The sequence below is a fragment of the Phycodurus eques genome, chromosome 21, assembly GCF_024500275.1.
Source record: "Phycodurus eques isolate BA_2022a chromosome 21, UOR_Pequ_1.1, whole genome shotgun sequence".
Taxonomy (NCBI): Eukaryota; Metazoa; Chordata; class Actinopteri; order Syngnathiformes; family Syngnathidae; genus Phycodurus; species Phycodurus eques.
The window spans coordinates 5,758,404-5,775,518 of NC_084545.1; the positions used below are offsets into that span (position 1 = coordinate 5,758,404).

The following is a 17,115-nucleotide window of genomic DNA, read 5'->3' on the forward strand; positions in this document are numbered from 1 at the left end:
AAACAATGCCAGCAATGATATTCAGTGCAAGTGAAGCGTAAAGTGGAAAGACTTCTGTATTGATGCCACATCTACATTTTGTTATGAGACATAGACAAGTGCGCCCTCTAGTGATTGTAACACACACCTTATGCTAGTGTTAATTGAGCCAAGGGACATAAACTCTCACAGAACACCACAAAACAAAAATGTCACAATAAGTATATATCCTGAAATAATGATTTTGTATCAGTGTACTAACAAATTTACTTTGTGTGTGCAATTACTTTTATGGGTTCTATGAATGGGAACAAGTGGATACGCCAGTTAATTGTAGCTAGTGGAAGAGCCTTTACTTTTTCTGTCTGCAACTATACATTGCTGGTGTAGATAGATTTACAAATATACATTATTTGTAGAAAAAAAATAATGTTCAGATGTCTAGGAGAAATTGGATAATTTCCAGCACCATACCTGATCATCTCCCGCACCAGTTGATCTGAAATTAATCAGAATCAGAATCATCTTTATTTGTCAAGTATGTCCAATTAATGTCCAAGTAATGAGGAATATCAAGAAAGCATCCATTAGAACTGACACATCTGCTTGAACTTCAAAACTGCAATCCTTTTCTTCAGGGCTTAATACATGGGCCCCCTCAGCCTACGCACCAGGACCCACTCCCTACCCATCAACCCATCCACCAACAGCACCATAGGCAGGAGCTCCTCCATCATCAGCCACAGCAACAGCTAAACCTCAACGAGCCTCCTCACTTGTTGCACCACGGACAGAATCTCTTCCAGCAACAGCCGTCGCACGGCAGTCCGAGACAGTCAGGTCCCCGTCTCCAAAACCTACAACAACGCAACATGGCCAACAGGCAAAGGATGGTGAGACACCCATTGAGCCCCAACTAATACTTGACAACAGCTGTCCCCAACATTTTCGTGGCCGAAACAAATAGAAAACAACTTATTACAAATATGACTCACCATTCCACTGAATGTAGTTACTGTAATTAGTGTGGCCTTGTGCTTGTTTATCTTCAAAGGGCCGGTCCTGTCTTGGGGTAATGGGAGACAATGACACCCAAAATGTATTGCTCATGTCCAGTCTACTCCATAATTTTGTCCTGATTGCTGTCATTGCTGAAAATCCAGCTTCACAAAGTTCAGTGGGATTCAGTGTCGGCTTTATTTTGTATTTTTTTTCTCCAATATCTGGATATTCTGCCTTGAGCAGTTTTGAAGGCTTCCTTGCCTCATTCACGAGCCTGTTGCTACATATAATTACGAACGGACTTGATTCATGACATTCACCTTTAGTGATAAACCCATATTTTATGTAAGACTGCTGATATTGTGACTTAAATTCAGCGTGAAAAATCATTAACATGGTCAGTGTCTTCACATCAATGAATATCATCAATAATAGAAGGAAAGGTCATTTCTGCACATTTATTTCAGAGGTATGTATCAAACTGGTAACTTTTCATCAGTACCCAAGAAGTAGCTCTGTTTCAAAAAGGCTGGTGACACCTGATCTATAGCAACAATATGATGCTTACTGTTAAATAAGTATTTTTTTCCTTCTTTATTTCTCCAGAACACACCTGCTCCCAAGCAAATCCACCCTCAGCGCAACTGCAACCTACGGGAGCTCCCTGTAGCACCTGGCAACGCAAACATGAGCACCTTCCACCCCGGTGGCTCCCTCTGCGCCAACGTCAGGCCTGTTGTCAAGGCAATGCAGGGGGTGCGTCCCGTGCAGCATGCTCATGCGGTGCCCGGAGGCGGCAGAGGGAGAGGGCAGGTTGCCGCAAACGCTGCGCAGCAGTCCATGGCCACGGGCAGGACGGTGGTTTGCAAGGAAATCCCAAGCAATGTCGTACCACAGGTCAGATTTTGAACACAAAAATACTGTGGAAGCCCCAAAATGGAACACAATCTGACTTTGTGAATTGTGAACCCCCGAATATGTTGGGGACTACTGTTAATGTCATCTGAATTTGTTTCAGCCTTTATGAATCATAAAACCTTCATAACTCTACAGGCATTGTGTTAAGTAACGTTAGTTGACTGCCATAGAAGTTTTAACAAGTTAAACATTGTATAATAAAATTAAATGATAATACAACTACTCAAATGATAGTAAAACTACTCACCCTTTTGAAGACTGCTGACACTTGCATGGGGAGATAACAGGTCTAAAAATGGTGCTTTATAGGTATATTTATGTTGTTTATTGCTTGTTAAAATTACTGCATGTAATGGATGTTTAAGTATACTTCTCATATTGTCTCATATTTTAAGCAGCCAGACTCAAGTTCCTTTTTGGGTTCTATGGCGATGATTACATTGTCCTTCGTTGCCGTCACTGGTATCCTGCTGTGGTGGCATCATACACACAAAAAAGCAAAATGTACTTCATCCTATAGGCCAGTCCCGCAGGCCATACCTTTCCCACTTAGAACGTTTTGTTAGGCGTTTAAGCATTAAGCGTTCGGCATATTTCCTCTGAAAGTTTTACTTTGGAGGTTGCACAGTATTCCGGTTTCTGACCCCCACAATGTACTAAATGTTATGTGTGAGTAATGAGCCTTATTGGCTCCCTTTCCACTGTTAGCATCAGTCAAGCATATTAGTGTGCTTAAAAGCAACTCCCATTTATTCAAAACCTAATCATATGGTTGCTAATGCCAGTAGCCTCTTTCCATTGTGGGTAACAGATCAATGCAATTGCTTTATCGTCTGGGGTTTTAACTCTGATTACGTGTCAGTGTCATGCCCTCTCCAGTCCTCGATGGTAGTGCTTATACTCTCGGATTTCTCCCCACACCATAGGACCTGGACGAGGACGAAGAGACCCGGCAATACCGTCTGAAGATCGAGGAGCAGAAGCGGCTCAGAGAGGAGATTCTGAAGAGAAAGGAGCTGAGGCGACAGATGCAGGCCGGCGTCAGGAAGAAGGAGCTCCTAGACAGGATCAACACCCAAACTTCAACCCAAAGCCTAGCGCCTTCACAACATCCGACAGCCCAGCAAAACCAGCTGGCTCCAACCGTCCAGCAGCACCTGCTGGTACCGGCGCCGCAGCAGCCACAGGAACAACGACAGCCTCCGCAGTTGCAACAGCAGAGACAAAGACCCCAACAGTCATTCAGTCAGTCGCTCGGTAATCCCAATGGCGCGGCTCAGGTCCAAACGCTTCGTCCCCATGTCAAGACGCGCTTGCAGATGGGAAAAGGAAATAGCCAACAGCAACAGACTCTCACGCCTGGTCCAGAACAGCAGTGGATGCAGACCCCACAAAGCCCTCTGCAGCAGCAGAGAAGGACAAGCGGGCCGCCGAATGTAAACAAACCTGGCGCTCCGAACCAGTTTGCTCAGATCCCCCTAAAAAACATCCCAGTGACTCCTGCCCTGGGGCCTGGCCAGCCCCAGGCTCAAGGTCTTAAATCTGGGGGTAAAAGAACGGTGATGCAGCGGGCCAAGCTCGCTGACTGTGAAGGCCAACAGGTGCCGCAAAAAGTCAGAGTGGTCAAACTTTCCGGCGGGGTGAGCACATTTTTATACTTAGTTTTATCCCAATTTTATACTTTTTTGGATCTTTACAAACACACACAGACACACATGCAGTCGTGTAGAACTGTTCTGTCGTTGTATACTGCCCCCTCATGTTGCAAAACAAGATAAACTAGAAGACAGAAAACCCCTGCAATACCCCGAATAGAAAAAAAAAACTAAAATGACATCCATTTTAAAAATGCTATTAATAGATTGAACTGAAAATATCCTACAAAAGTATTATTCCAAAGCACTTTAATATCATTTGAAACTCATTTTACAACATTACCTTTAAAAATATTTGGCTTACAGATGATGCACATAATAAAGCACATAAACAATCTTGCAGGTGAATTAAAGTGTGCTGCCATTTAGTTCACTTAATTACATATATTCTTATATAACAGCAACATTGTTTAATATGGGGAAAAAATGCAACGATCCATCCCCAAATGGATGCTAACCCCCATAAAGTAAATTAGTAACTACTATTCGCAATATACTGTATACCATAATACCTGTATGAACATTCTTTGTAAAGGCAGCTCTTTTGAAACGCCTTGTCAGTGAAACCTCTTCAGTTTGTACAGGTGTACCTGATAAATCTAACTGCCCTTGATTGCACTCTCTATCTCTATTTTACCTGAGAGAGATCTTACCTATGGGAGTGATACGAGGACATCTGTGTGTCATTTTGGTGAAATTCATCTCTTCGTCCTGTAAGATTGGCAAACTGATATTTAGGACACTGTCTTAACGAACTCCCGCTGCAGCGAGGAATCAGAGAATCGTGTGACATTTATCTACAAAGTTGGTGGGCACCTCATCACTGCTCTTAAAGGTTGACATCCTATGACAAGGGCAAGTTGTAAAGATGGGGGGGGGGGGGGGGGCTTCTTGTTGAGTGATAATAATCCCAATAAAGCCCACCCGCATGAGCACGACCTGCCATTTTCTGCTCACTTGATAAGTCACTGCCGTGCCTTTAATTACCCAGCAATCTTTATTGAATAATCACAAAAGGCGAGCATGTTAAACACTCATACTGATGTTTTGAATAAGCCGCTTTTTTTTCTCCAACTCCCATCCCGGAGGATCACGCTAGCTCCAGATGAAGATAACTGGGTGTCAGCGCTTTAATGGAAACCTGCGACGCGGCTATCAGACGTGCCGCATCTTTGAGGGGGGCTGATGACGAGAGATGGAAATGGCGAAAAGATTCCCTTCCTCATTGTACCGCTGTCATCAACGAGAGCTTGACAATGTTATCTGTGTTCTTTTCCTCCTGCCGTCATCCCTCCGTCGCTCTGCCCCCCCCACCAATCGAGCCGTCCCTCAGGTGCGAGGCAACAAAGGAACGCCAATCCAAGACCCTTGTAATTAATCTTTGCCGCTCGAAAAAGCAAGGAGGTGGGGGCGGGAGGGGTGTAGCATAATACAAGTGCTAAGAAAGTTGCCACTTTTGAGGATTTGGATTTGTATGGTTGAGGCATACTGATAAGAGGCAAAGTACATTTTCATCAAGGATAATACAAAGCATTGCAAGACACAAAGGCCTGGGAGGAGGAAGAGGACGAGGCGATGGGGATGTGAAGGGGGATGGGGTACACATCCAGCTGCTGTCGTTCCAGTGTAATGCAGCTTAGTATTTGACGGGCACGATCGGGAGCTGTGATTTCTATAGGGGGGATTAATCCTTTTACTCTCAACTGGGGGGTGTCGCAGATATCGCCCCTTTTCTTCCCGTGTATTGATCTGTCACATCTCACCGCAGTCTCATGCAGGAGACGACCTTCAATTCCTCCCCACGTGTCAAAGCTGTGACTTTATTTGATAATGAGACCATCACCTCATCGAGTTGATCAATATTCAGCCCCTTCTCAAGCCTCTTTTACGAAGAGACTATGGTGTTTACAGTATTGTACATTCGCAGCTCATTATATATGCTAATTCATCCCAAAAAATTTCTGTGGAACTTATCCCCGTCGATTCACTGAAAAACTCACCTGTTTTTTGCGCTCTTTCTGAGATGCCTTAAGATGCCACAAATTGCTGTCTAAATAGGAATTGGTATGAAGGAAGTGTGTTGAAAAGATGCCTCTTTAATGTGAGATGAGCTTTGTATGTCGGGGAGGTGCTAAATTTAGCCTGGTTAGTTAGTGCAGGTTATGGAGAGTTTTTCACATGTGCGTTTTTTTGTTGTTGTAATTTTACTTTGTATTTATTTTATTTATTTTATTATTTTTTTTGTTTTTAAATCAAGTCATTTGTAAGCTATTTATTTTTAAGGGCAATGGAAGATGAGATTTAAATTATATTAAACTGTTTTGGGGCCATTGTTGGTGGTAGATTTATAGGCAATTCTAAACCCGTTTTGGCAAGGGAGCGTCAATTACTCGCATTTTATTGTTATTCGTGGCAGGGCTCAGTCCCTCTCTGTTTTGTGTGTGTGTGCATTTGCTATAAACTTCTGTTGTCATGCATTGACTTGCAGCCTGGACAGAGCCTGGAGGCCACAGGTATCCCAATACAGCAGCAGCAGCAGCACCACCACCACCAAGGCACCTGGCCGGACAACCCTCTCAGGCAGGGCATCCAAAGGAAGATCACCATGGGGGGACAACAGCTGTACGGTGCGGGCGGAATGCAACAGGTGGGCCGAGGGAGCATTGGCAACCCGCAGCAGACCAGGGTATGTCCTCAACTCTTGACAGAGAACATAACATAATGTCATTGTCTGTATTGTCCAACCAAGAATCAGCCTTGGTTAATGGATGTGATCTTTTGAGCTGGTGATCAAAGGTCTCATTCATGTCTGCAGGTCAACTTAGGGTTTGAACTATGCTGGTTTAAATGTAACCAATGGAATGCTCTTTTATTATGCGTAATGTGTTAATAGCTTATTATTTTAAGATGGAAGGAACACTGAGTGATTTGCGCTTCACTTTTTACATTTTTTTTATGTGTTTTTCCGTATGCCAAAATTAATTACAAATTTGCAAATGTATTAACAGTCATAAAACTGAGAAATCATAAGTATTAATCCTGTAATCTTTGCTCAACACTTTACTATTGATGCACTTTTGGCAGCAATTCTTTTTTAAAATATGTATCCACAAAGTTGGCACAACTATCTTTGGTCAGTTTTGCTCATTCCTCTTTGCAGGACCGAACTTTTTAAAAAGAAAATTCATTTTGTCGTTATGGGGTGTTGCGTGTTTAAAAAAAAAAATAAAAAAAAATGTATTCCATTTTGGACTAAGGCTATATAACATAAAATATAAAAAAAACTGAAGTGATGTGAATACCTTTCAGATGAACTATATGGTACCCGCTTAAAACCTAAAACATACAAGCTTTACGTTTCTGGTACAAAACCTAACAGCAGTCATTTGTGTGTTCATTTCGGTGTCCTCTGTTTGGGGCGGCCTCGACAAACGTTTCGAGGTTACGAACGGTGCACAATGAACTAACAAAACAGGCTGCATTTGGCAAAAGACATGCTCAGTTACAACTATTTCTCATTTGATTGGTTTATATTCATGACCCGGAGTTGTTTTTCATATAAGTATTTACTGTAATTTTGACTTATTGCATTAGTGCAGGTTAGTGTTTTGATTTACGTAACAATTTGGTTTGCAAGCAACAGACCCGCTTTTGTTGTTTTCTGAATAATGGGGCATACAAGATTTTTAACTTAACCGTATTTGATGGATTCATGGCCATGTTTAGCGTTGCACGTTATAGCGAAGTGCTGCGATTTTCACAAAATCCCGCCATTACAGCTACATTACGTTGTACAGTGGTAGTCATGAAACAAGACAGCGTGCTAGGTGTATTGACAAGCAGAAAGCAGTATTTCACGGGTGGGGGCTACAACGGGTCCCCTGGCCTCTCTGCACGCCTGTCACCACCAGGCTGCCGTCACACTCACTGATGCTGACAGGCTAAGGCAGGCACCATAACAGTGCACACACAATGCCCCCCCCCCACACACAGCCATCTTCCTCTGCATCTGATGGAATATATCTCTCACTCACGGGCTCCTCATATGAAGACATGCCAAGGCGTGTGCAGCATGTGCTGACATTGATGTTCTCTGTAGAAAATGATAAGTCAATCACAGGGGAGTCACCCATGTCTGAGTTGTGTGTGAAGAAAGCATCGACTATCTCCTTTAGGGATCACCGTAGCTCTTCTCCACACTGTTGGATTGATACGTCAGCGTGGCTGAGAGGAAAGCGTTTCACTCACCTTAACCTCCCCGCGTGTCTCTGGCAGGTCGTCGTGCCGGGCCGAGGAAGAGGGGTCGCTCACGTAGGTCGAGGAGGTCCGGTGGGCGTCTGGCAAGGCCAGAGGGTCGGCGAGAATCAACGGCGCACCGTCACCATCGAGGGCCTCTCGTCATCCACCACTGATGTGCAGCTGCAGAGCCTTTTGAGATCCATCGGCCCAATAGAGGTAAGGGCCTGTTTAAAAATGTACTATTAGTGGCTTACTGTTATTGTAAAGTTGAGCATAAATGTATTTCTTGAACTTAATTCAGGTGTTTCTTTTTACATGTAATAGTATATAATTTATAATACATAGATGAAGGGAAAAAAGTGTATTTGTAAAAAATTTTAAGTCCTTGAACTCGACCTTGCAAAATATTGCTTGTATTCATAAGTTCCAATTAATCCTCATTTGACAATTGCTGCTGACGTCATTGTAATAAAAGCCTAGTCTCAAGCCTTCCTAATTGTTTTTGGTTTTAAACCCAGAATCAATGAAATCTTAAACATAAGATACGACTCATTCAATAATGACATTTTCCCAGCGTGATCTCACAGCGCCTCCTGTTGCTCAGATTCAATAGCTGCACAACAACTTCACAACTCTAGTGCCCCCTGTTGGTGAAAAGAGTATATTGTTTTCCATTCCTTTTTACATCCCCCCCTAAATGCTTTTCATTATATTGCAGATGTTCAGAATGATACCTCAGCAAAGGAAAGCAATTGCCACCTTTTCAAGTCCCCAACATGCCGCAAGTTTTCAAATGAGCTTTCATAGGTAATACCCTTTCTTTATTTCATATTAATACCATGGAATGTCCGAAGTCAAAAGAGTTCGACTAAATTTGAGGGAAACTTTGCCTTTAATATCATGGAAATTTTATATCAGCGCAATATCTCTTGACCTAATTTAAGTCGTCTTCAAATTACATTAATGTAATGGTCCTTGAATTCAACCTTGCAAATTAATTTGTGTAGTTTGCGTTTTACCACTCTTTACTAAAAGAAGTACAAGGAGGTGGACAGGGGGGAGGTAAGTGGAAAAAGACAAATGGGAGATGAAAAGAAGTCTATGCTTAAATTAGTGTGACGTAGGCAGACCTATTTAAATCAGTAAGCACTTATTGCCCAAATGCTTTTGAGAAACGTTAGCCAGTTGCCACTGAGATGATAGAGCAAAAGTGTTTGCTCGCTTTAGTGTCATTTCACGCAGTTATTGGTTTTAATTAGGTTGCTTTCTACTCCTTGTTTGTTCACTTCCCATTGGCTTGACACGAACACAATCTTTTAAATATTGAATTATTTAACATCATAAAATGAGCCAGCAGGCTACATAGTTGGGCTAATTTGTTTGTTGTCATGCCCACTACAGCTCTCTGTGTCCTTCCTTTCTCATGTAAAGTTTTGCAGGGGAGGCAGGGCGACCTCAGCAAAATATTTGACTTGGAAGCCCATACCTCAGGTCTAAATTTTCCAACATATCTATAATACATACACTGCCTTTGCAAAGTATAAATTGGCACCATATATTTTGCATGTTCGTGATTGCCTTTCACTGGGCTCCTTTCATGTAAAGCACGTAAAAATAATTAAGCTCAATTTGCCTGTTTCTTAGCAAACAATTTAAGTCACCAGTCGTTTTTTTTCCCGAAATATTTGCTAGAGATGTTGGAAAAGTTGCTAAATATAGTAACAATGTTGTTTTTTTGGATTGTGTTCAGTAGTGCAAGTCAGCAGGTAGCTGCCCCAACAAAATTTAAAAAAAAAAAATAATAATAAAAAAGGTCCTGGCAAATGAACTGGAATTACAATAAACAAAAATGGATTAATCACCCAGCCCTAGCACCGAGTGAAAATGTGGACTGCTACGTTAGCTACTAGTGCTAGCCGGCAACTGTTTAGCTTGTGATCTAAAGGTAGTGTTATTTGTTGTTTGAACATTTTGCAATACCTTTATATATATGTTAAAATTGTGTATATATAATATATATATATTATTATATATATGTTAAAATTGAGATGCACCATTGGTGTTTACAGAAGGTTATATTGTTTTTAACATTAAAAATGGTTAACTTCTGCTTATACTTCATAGTTCATAATGTTAAAATTTTACTTAAAACATTGCCTGAACATTGACAGTTTAAACTAAGGAGCAGAAATTATTGCTAAAATTTTGTCAACAGTGTTTCACTGTCGCTGCACCGCATGAATAATGAGATGGCGCGTTAACATCTTCCCATCCCACATGAGTGATTATTTCATGGATGTATTGCTCCGTACCCCGAAAAGCCCTAAACATGATTGTTACGCTCACCACACAGGCACATGATTGATTTGTCCCACATTGATGTGAAGCTGATTGACGGATGAGGGAAGCGCCCTCAAATGCGAGGAGCTCCACTGGTCTACACCCCCCCCGCCCCTCCACACACACACCTCCTCGACATGGTGGCCCTCCCCCGGCGCACTCACAACCTCCAAACCTCGCCGTGCGATGCGTTGCCTCTGCCATTTTGGGGTCAGTCAGCCATCATGTCTGCATGCAGGTGTCGTCCTCGGAACTTGGAACAATACGACACTATGCAGCATGCTTGATGACCATTGTCCATAGTAGGGGAATGACACGGGAGACACAAGTCTAGTTTGTTTTTGTACAGTACACATGAACACTAAGACACAGGATAATGGTTGCTCCCCTGCATGGGAACGTTACTTCATAACATGCAATTTATATTCATAAAAAAAGCTCACTTGTTCGTCCAGGCAGAGGTTGTAGTAGGCCGTGCTTGTCTGTAGATGGCAGCATCGTATCACTTATTTGAAGCGGATAGGTCGAATACCAGTGTTCAGTGGTAAATAGGCCTTTAAATTGAGGCAGCTCCATTCATAACTGTCTCTCTCTGACCAACATCGCGCTCTTCAGTTTGGTTCCCTTTATTAACTATGACCAAGGGCTTCTTTTAACTGACTTTCCACCACAGATTTCATACCTTTTGTGATGTATATTTTAGTTACTGAGAAAGGAACCGTCATTAATTGATATTTTTTAAAATTGGCTGGTGTTCATTGTTGGTTTTCGGTCTGCGTTTCTTTTTTTTATTTTAATAGTTTTTAGGAGTAATGTAAAATGATGGGATGTTGAGTATTTGTCTTTGTATGCTTTCGCTTCCTCCTCTCATAAGTTTAAACATAAGTGCAAGAATTCCCCCATTTCATTTACATAACATAGCACTCTGAATACTTGAGTACCCTCAAGTTCTGGGTATTTTGCGAGTCAGAATAAATAAGTTTATAATGAACGTCATCAGGAAGCTTGAGGGATCTTCCGGGAAAATCATCTTGATGCACTTTTTAACGTTTTGCTCCCGCCATATCATTTAACACTCTAAATAGCAAATGTCTGGCAAAATTACAAACGGCAAATACAAACTGCAGTTTTAAACCTGTAAGTGTAAGCTTTATAATTTACTCTGACTTTATGTACCATTCAACCTCAGTTTTATTCCATAGTCTTTATACAAATGTCACATGGAATTTGAGGGGGGCAACCATTATCCGTGTAGAAATATGATGTACATACCAGGACGTTGTCCCACAGAAGCGCTTTGTTTGGCGTTGCTAACTCGTGTGCTGTGTCAAGTGGAAGGCATTTTTATGTAAAATGTCCAGGCGTAACTATATTTTACTATTAGTTTGTGTCTAAATGACAAATAATGACCGCATCTCTGTTCGTGATGGGGGCGGGGGGAAGGATTTCTTGAGGGGAAAATAAAAAAGATGGCCAATATAACCGTGAACGAGCGGGTATGTGAAGCCGGTTGAACTTTAGAGTGTGTGACGTCCATGTTTGTGCTGCGTTTTAGCAGGTAGATGTCATGTATTTGTTCTCTCTCATGTGTTTTCCATATTCCACATTGCTTCTTTTCACACCACACATTATGGGTAATCCTCAAATCAACGAGGACTTTTTAACCTTCTGACAAGTACCTACCTCACAAATTGTCAGGGGAGTGCCACTGAATTTTGAAATTATTGAATTATTATGAAATATTAGCAAGACGTGAACGGTGGTATAAACAATCTCCCAAGATTTTTTGGCTTGGGAGAAAGTGAAGATGGCTAGTTTTGTTAGTTCTTTTGAACGTTACACACAGTAAGCAGCAAGCAGTTTATCTCGTCCGGGAATGTTCTATATATTTTTGCGGTAGGATTCTTTAGTCAGGGCTAATAGTGGTGTGAGACTTTGTCCTTCCGTCCGTGGTTCATTACATACTGTAAGCAGGAGGCACAGTAAAACGGGGTACATACATACCGATAATTAGAAAATTTTTCGTGCCTTGTGATTTAAATCCGCAAAGGCCTGATTATTGGATGTCTCCGAAAGATTATCTTGTGGTGTCGGGTGTGTTGTGAATGTTTTTGTTTGTTTGTTTTTTTTCCCCCCTTCCCTGTCTGTTCGGAAAACAGTCAGGGAAATTTCAATTGTGACGTAAAACGTAATAGCCAATTAAGAAGGTAGTTGCTCGAAAACTCAAAAAGTCAAGCGTATTCCAGTTTTTCTCCGTTGTATTTTCCGACTAGTCTAGATTCCGTGTGGCACCATGCTGCCTCTCAAAGGTCAGTCTTGGTACTACGACTGATAATCACAATTGTTGAAAATACAGTAAAATATCGTTGTGTGTGGTTTTCTGTGTTGGTCATCCTGAGTACACCACACACTATGAGCAGTAAGAACATGCATGTGATTTTCTTTCTCATGTGTGGGTCTCTCACATTATGTTAAAAATCACTATGTATGTACCCCGCTTTAAAGATCGTATACTCAACCATTGCACGCTGACCGACTGGGATGTCGCTAGTAACCACAAGTAGCCAGCGAATGACTTCCTGTCTCTTTGCTCTTCCCAATGTGAGCGTACCTTTAGCAAAAGTTAATATATAATCAGTTGGCTTTATTAATTTAGTGGTATTTCCCCTCAATTACCAAAACACACACAAATGCAAAAAGCCTTAATTCAAGTGCAGCGTAGTCAAAGGTGTAATGAACACATTTGATGTGGATTGTGCATGTGAAGCTTGACTTGTGTATTTTGTCATTTTTGTTGTCATGAACTGACACCTTATTTTTTACACTTTCTATTCTATTTATTTTGAGTTAAGCAGATATTGCAAAGGTTATCTTTTGTTGTTGTTGTTCTGTTCAGTGTTTGTGCTAAATCCAGTGGATTTTTCTTTTTTATGATCAAGTACTGACAATGCCAGTCAAGGGATTTGATATGTAAGACAGACCTTGTAATGCCATAAGATTCACATTGAATCTATTTGTGATTCACATTTAATCTATTTGTAACTTGTTTATCGAGGTATTTCTACACATGATGCACTTTTATTTTATTTTTTAGGTGTTTCACTCAGAAATCTACCTCGTAAGGTTTTTGAAACCAAATATTTAAATTGTTACACTTTGTTTGCACTGGCATTGGCTCTTAAATGTTTCGATAAAGTGTTTTAACTTTTTTTTTTTTTTTACAGGGCCTTTTGATGATCTGGCAGCATTTTGCTGAAACATTAATCAATTTTTATTTCTTTAGGTCACTACATCTTACAGATCCGCAGCCCTGATGGTCTTTCAGATTCTGTATTTCCTCAAATAGTGGCCCTGACTCTAATAGATGCCTCCTTTTTTTTACCTTGGGGGAATAACTGTAACTAACTGTGTTGTTGACACATTGGCTTTCGTGAGCCCAACTCTGTTGCTAACCAAAACAGCAGCAGCTATTGAAGCATGTAAACAGTGTCAGGTGAATTAGTGAAGTAAAGAAACACCCCCCCCCCCCCAAGCCACTATATGAGGAATTATGGTTGTCACTCAATGCAGTGTTCATTTAAAAAAAAAAATTATATATTAACAATGGGTCCATTCCGCTGACACTTGTTTGTTTTTTAACTCAAATTTGTATTCATATTTTAGTTTCAAAACGTGCTGTAAGATGTGCAACTACAAAATCGGAAGAGTTTGTCTTATTTAAACATTTATTTGAGCTGTTTCATAAATTAGTATGTAGTATTTGACGCCCCCACTAACAGTGTTTATAATTCCCAATATGAATATTTTAAGTAAATATACCACAAACTATGATCCCAAAACAGTTTATCATTTCAAACTAATCTCATAACATTAAATATAAGTAGCTTTGATTTGGTTTCAAAGAAATGCACCAGAAGTGCGCATGAAAGAACCGTGTGGAACAGTTTTTCAAAGTATTAAAAACACTTTTTTTAATTATTATTTTTAATCATTACCTTAAAAAATAAACTGCTAATAAATAATTTGATTTTGAAAAATCCATCAAACGCGCTTCTACTTGCACATACGGCGGGGAGACTGTAATTTCCACTAACCACCCAGGCTTAATTTAGCTCCTCCCTGATATGCAAAGATCTGTCTCTCAGTCAACATGAATCACTTCAACATACTTGACACCGTTTTCTGTTTAGACAGGCGCCGTCTTGTCGCAACATTATTGAACATGAATGAGTTTTTCAGCCGACAACACAGGATTGGTTTCGAAAATACCCAGAGATAGGCAATTTATGATTAGCAACCCTTGAAAAGAAAAATACATTTTCTCATAATAAACATTCATTTGTTGTCTTCCGCTTTTCAGAGGTCAGGTTGCGGGGGCAGCATCTTACAAATATAATCTCAAATGTTTTACTTGACAGTCGACCACAAAACATCAAATATGATCGCGAGTACTAAATTAGGTACAAGGCAGACGGGAAAAAACAGGCTGCTTTGGTTCATTGTTGTCTTTTAAAATGTAACTATAAGTGGTTTATTTGATTTTAATTAAAAAAAAAAAAAAGGTTCAAATTAGTTTTGCTTGAGCTTGTTATGACCACCCGTGGCCACAGGTGTCATCATTTCCTCACTAATTTCACCTTTTCCCCTCAGCCTCTGGAAGCACTTCCCATGTTAACCGTGACACTCCCTTTACAGCAATGCGCCGCGACAACTGCTGTGAATCGACTGTGCACTTTTGAAAATGTCACTGCTTCACGTTTCTTTTCCTCACACAATCCTCCCCTTTTCCTCAAAGCCGGCCTTGTTCATTAAAGACTTATGTATCGAGCAGGGTGGCCCCGTCCCGGAGCGCCACACTGGATATGGAGCAGACTGGTTTACTCTAAAAGCCACTGTACACTTCTCATACGAGCTCTTCACGCACTTTTTGACATTCTGCGTTGTGGTTGGACATTTTTTTTTCTTCTCTTTTTGTGATGAAAAACACTGCACTTGTTACCTGGTGTAGTTGATTCACTTTGTGGAAAATCCAACTTGAGTTTTGGAGTTGAGCCGTCTTGCATTGCGTGTTCAAACTGTGATATTTTGACATTATGAAAAACACCAAAGTTGTGCTTTTTTTGTGGATGTCTATGGATGTCTGGTTATTTTTCTAAGAATTTTAAAGACATGGAATTGTTCAGTCTGAAATCACAAAGTGGAAACCAAAGAATTAAAACCTTTTGACATGTGAAAATTGCCAATCATGTATTTTTTTAAATGAAATTATGAATCTTTTATTGGTGTGTACTGTGCTCGAACAAGATTTTGTTTTATATGATGTTAACCATGAATATATGGCAGATTCCCACAGTGAGAATGGTGGCTGCTGGTCTGTTTACATTTGTATGGGAATTTAGCTACTTAATGATTTGATTGTGATCTTTTCACATCAACAGGACATAAAATCACAAAATAAACCTTTTTGTGGGGGGAAAAAAACCTGTTTACATAACATTAAGACGTATTTTTTGTTTTTTTCTGAATTTCAGTGCGTAATATGGGCTAGTAGGCCAAATATGTAACCAGAGTGACTAAAAATGAGCTACAAACTCAGGAGTGCAGCAGTGCAGTGTCATGTAGTAAAATTATGACATGGTTAACTGGGCACTATGATGATTATTCTCGTACTTGTACTCTTCTTAAAAAATACGATCTGTTTGAATTTTTTATTTATTTTTTAAATCTTAAAATCACAATTGTAATTTATATTTCCACATGGACAAAAAGTTCTCGGCATAAACAAAATAACCAGAATAACTCAAGATAAGCCACACAGTCAGAAGACAGTATTGAGAAGTGATGACATGGTTAACCATGTTTAGCAAAATTGTCCCAGTGTGACGATAGTCATTCTCAAGTCGACTTTACGGTTGTAAGCGTTGCGTTGTTATAGCTAAGGAATTTAAAGCATGCACTTTATCAACGCTGATTTGTTTTCTGACGTATTATCACTCGAAAGGGGCTGTTGCAAGATGAGATAAAACACGCTCTATTCCTTCGTACCTGTCCAAGAAAAAGCATGTACCTCCAAATTTTCCAGCGCAAGCTCCCAAAGCTCAATCAGTAGGGCCCTCTGGAAATCTTCAAAAGAAAAAAAAAAAAAAGTGCCCAAAACCAGTTTTACCTACAGACATAAAATCTGTTGGACATGTCGATCACAACAGGATGTGTGAAAAAGTGTCAAGGACCAGAAATTGGGAAGGAAGTCGGACATTTTAGGTTTGAAGCAGCCGTTTGGGTGAACTTCAGGGATTGTACTTTGACGAACTCTAACTCATGAATTCCAAATGAGCCGCATTCGGAAGCACGAACTGATGGCTGGATGTTCGCCTGCGATCTTTTGTAGGAGACAGCAGAATTGATTGTTATGTAAATCACAGCAAGTCCAGGTCCTGAAGTAACAAGCAACCCCAGAACCATCACACAGGCACCACCATGTTTGACTGACCCTTTGTGCGATATTAAAGATGTGTTGAAGATCTAAAACAAAGTGTGATAGACATGCAAAGGAATCAGGAAGAGGGAAATTACTTTTTCAGTCACCTCGATCCACAAAAGAAGCATCCATCTTGTGTGTCGTCTACCCGGCATGTCGTCAGAGGAGCAAACGTTGCCGGGAGGAGAAAAAAAAGATGAGCAGAGGATGAGCTCTTTTGTTTCACTTGTTCTTAGAAACGGGGAGTTTTGTTTTTGCCGAATGCCAGACGGCCCGCGTTTGCAAAAAGTCAACATTTGTGAAAGGCTCTCTCTCCCTCTCTTTCCCTCTGTTGAGCTGCGAGGCAGACTCAAGGGCCCCTGGAGGGATTAGAGGGGAGGCTCTGTTTACCTGCTCCCAGGAATGCCACCCCTCATGCGCGCATGCTTTTGTATCCGCATGCAGGGACCCCGGGGTCACACTCTGCGGCAGAGACGGACCACCTCTTCCCTCCCACCCACCCAC

The 17,115-nt window shown here is 40.9% G+C and overlaps 1 protein-coding gene across 1 annotated transcript in view; it reads left to right on the top strand.

Moving 5' to 3' along the window:
* The window catches only part of rbm33a (RNA binding motif protein 33a), a 31,070-nt gene extending 15,707 nt beyond the window's left edge, over window positions 1-15,363 (top strand). Inside the window, exons 13-19 of the mRNA XM_061666350.1 lie at window positions 618-872; window positions 1,588-1,878; window positions 2,826-3,539; window positions 6,043-6,240; window positions 7,830-8,009; window positions 8,512-8,600; window positions 10,147-15,363. Coding sequence (XP_061522334.1) covers window positions 618-872; window positions 1,588-1,878; window positions 2,826-3,539; window positions 6,043-6,240; window positions 7,830-8,009; window positions 8,512-8,600; window positions 10,147-10,195 — 1,776 coding nt within the window. The 3' untranslated portion in view covers window positions 10,196-15,363. The remainder of the gene's footprint in view (window positions 1-617; window positions 873-1,587; window positions 1,879-2,825; window positions 3,540-6,042; window positions 6,241-7,829; window positions 8,010-8,511; window positions 8,601-10,146) is intronic.
* Window positions 15,364-17,115: the final 1,752 nt, after the last annotated feature.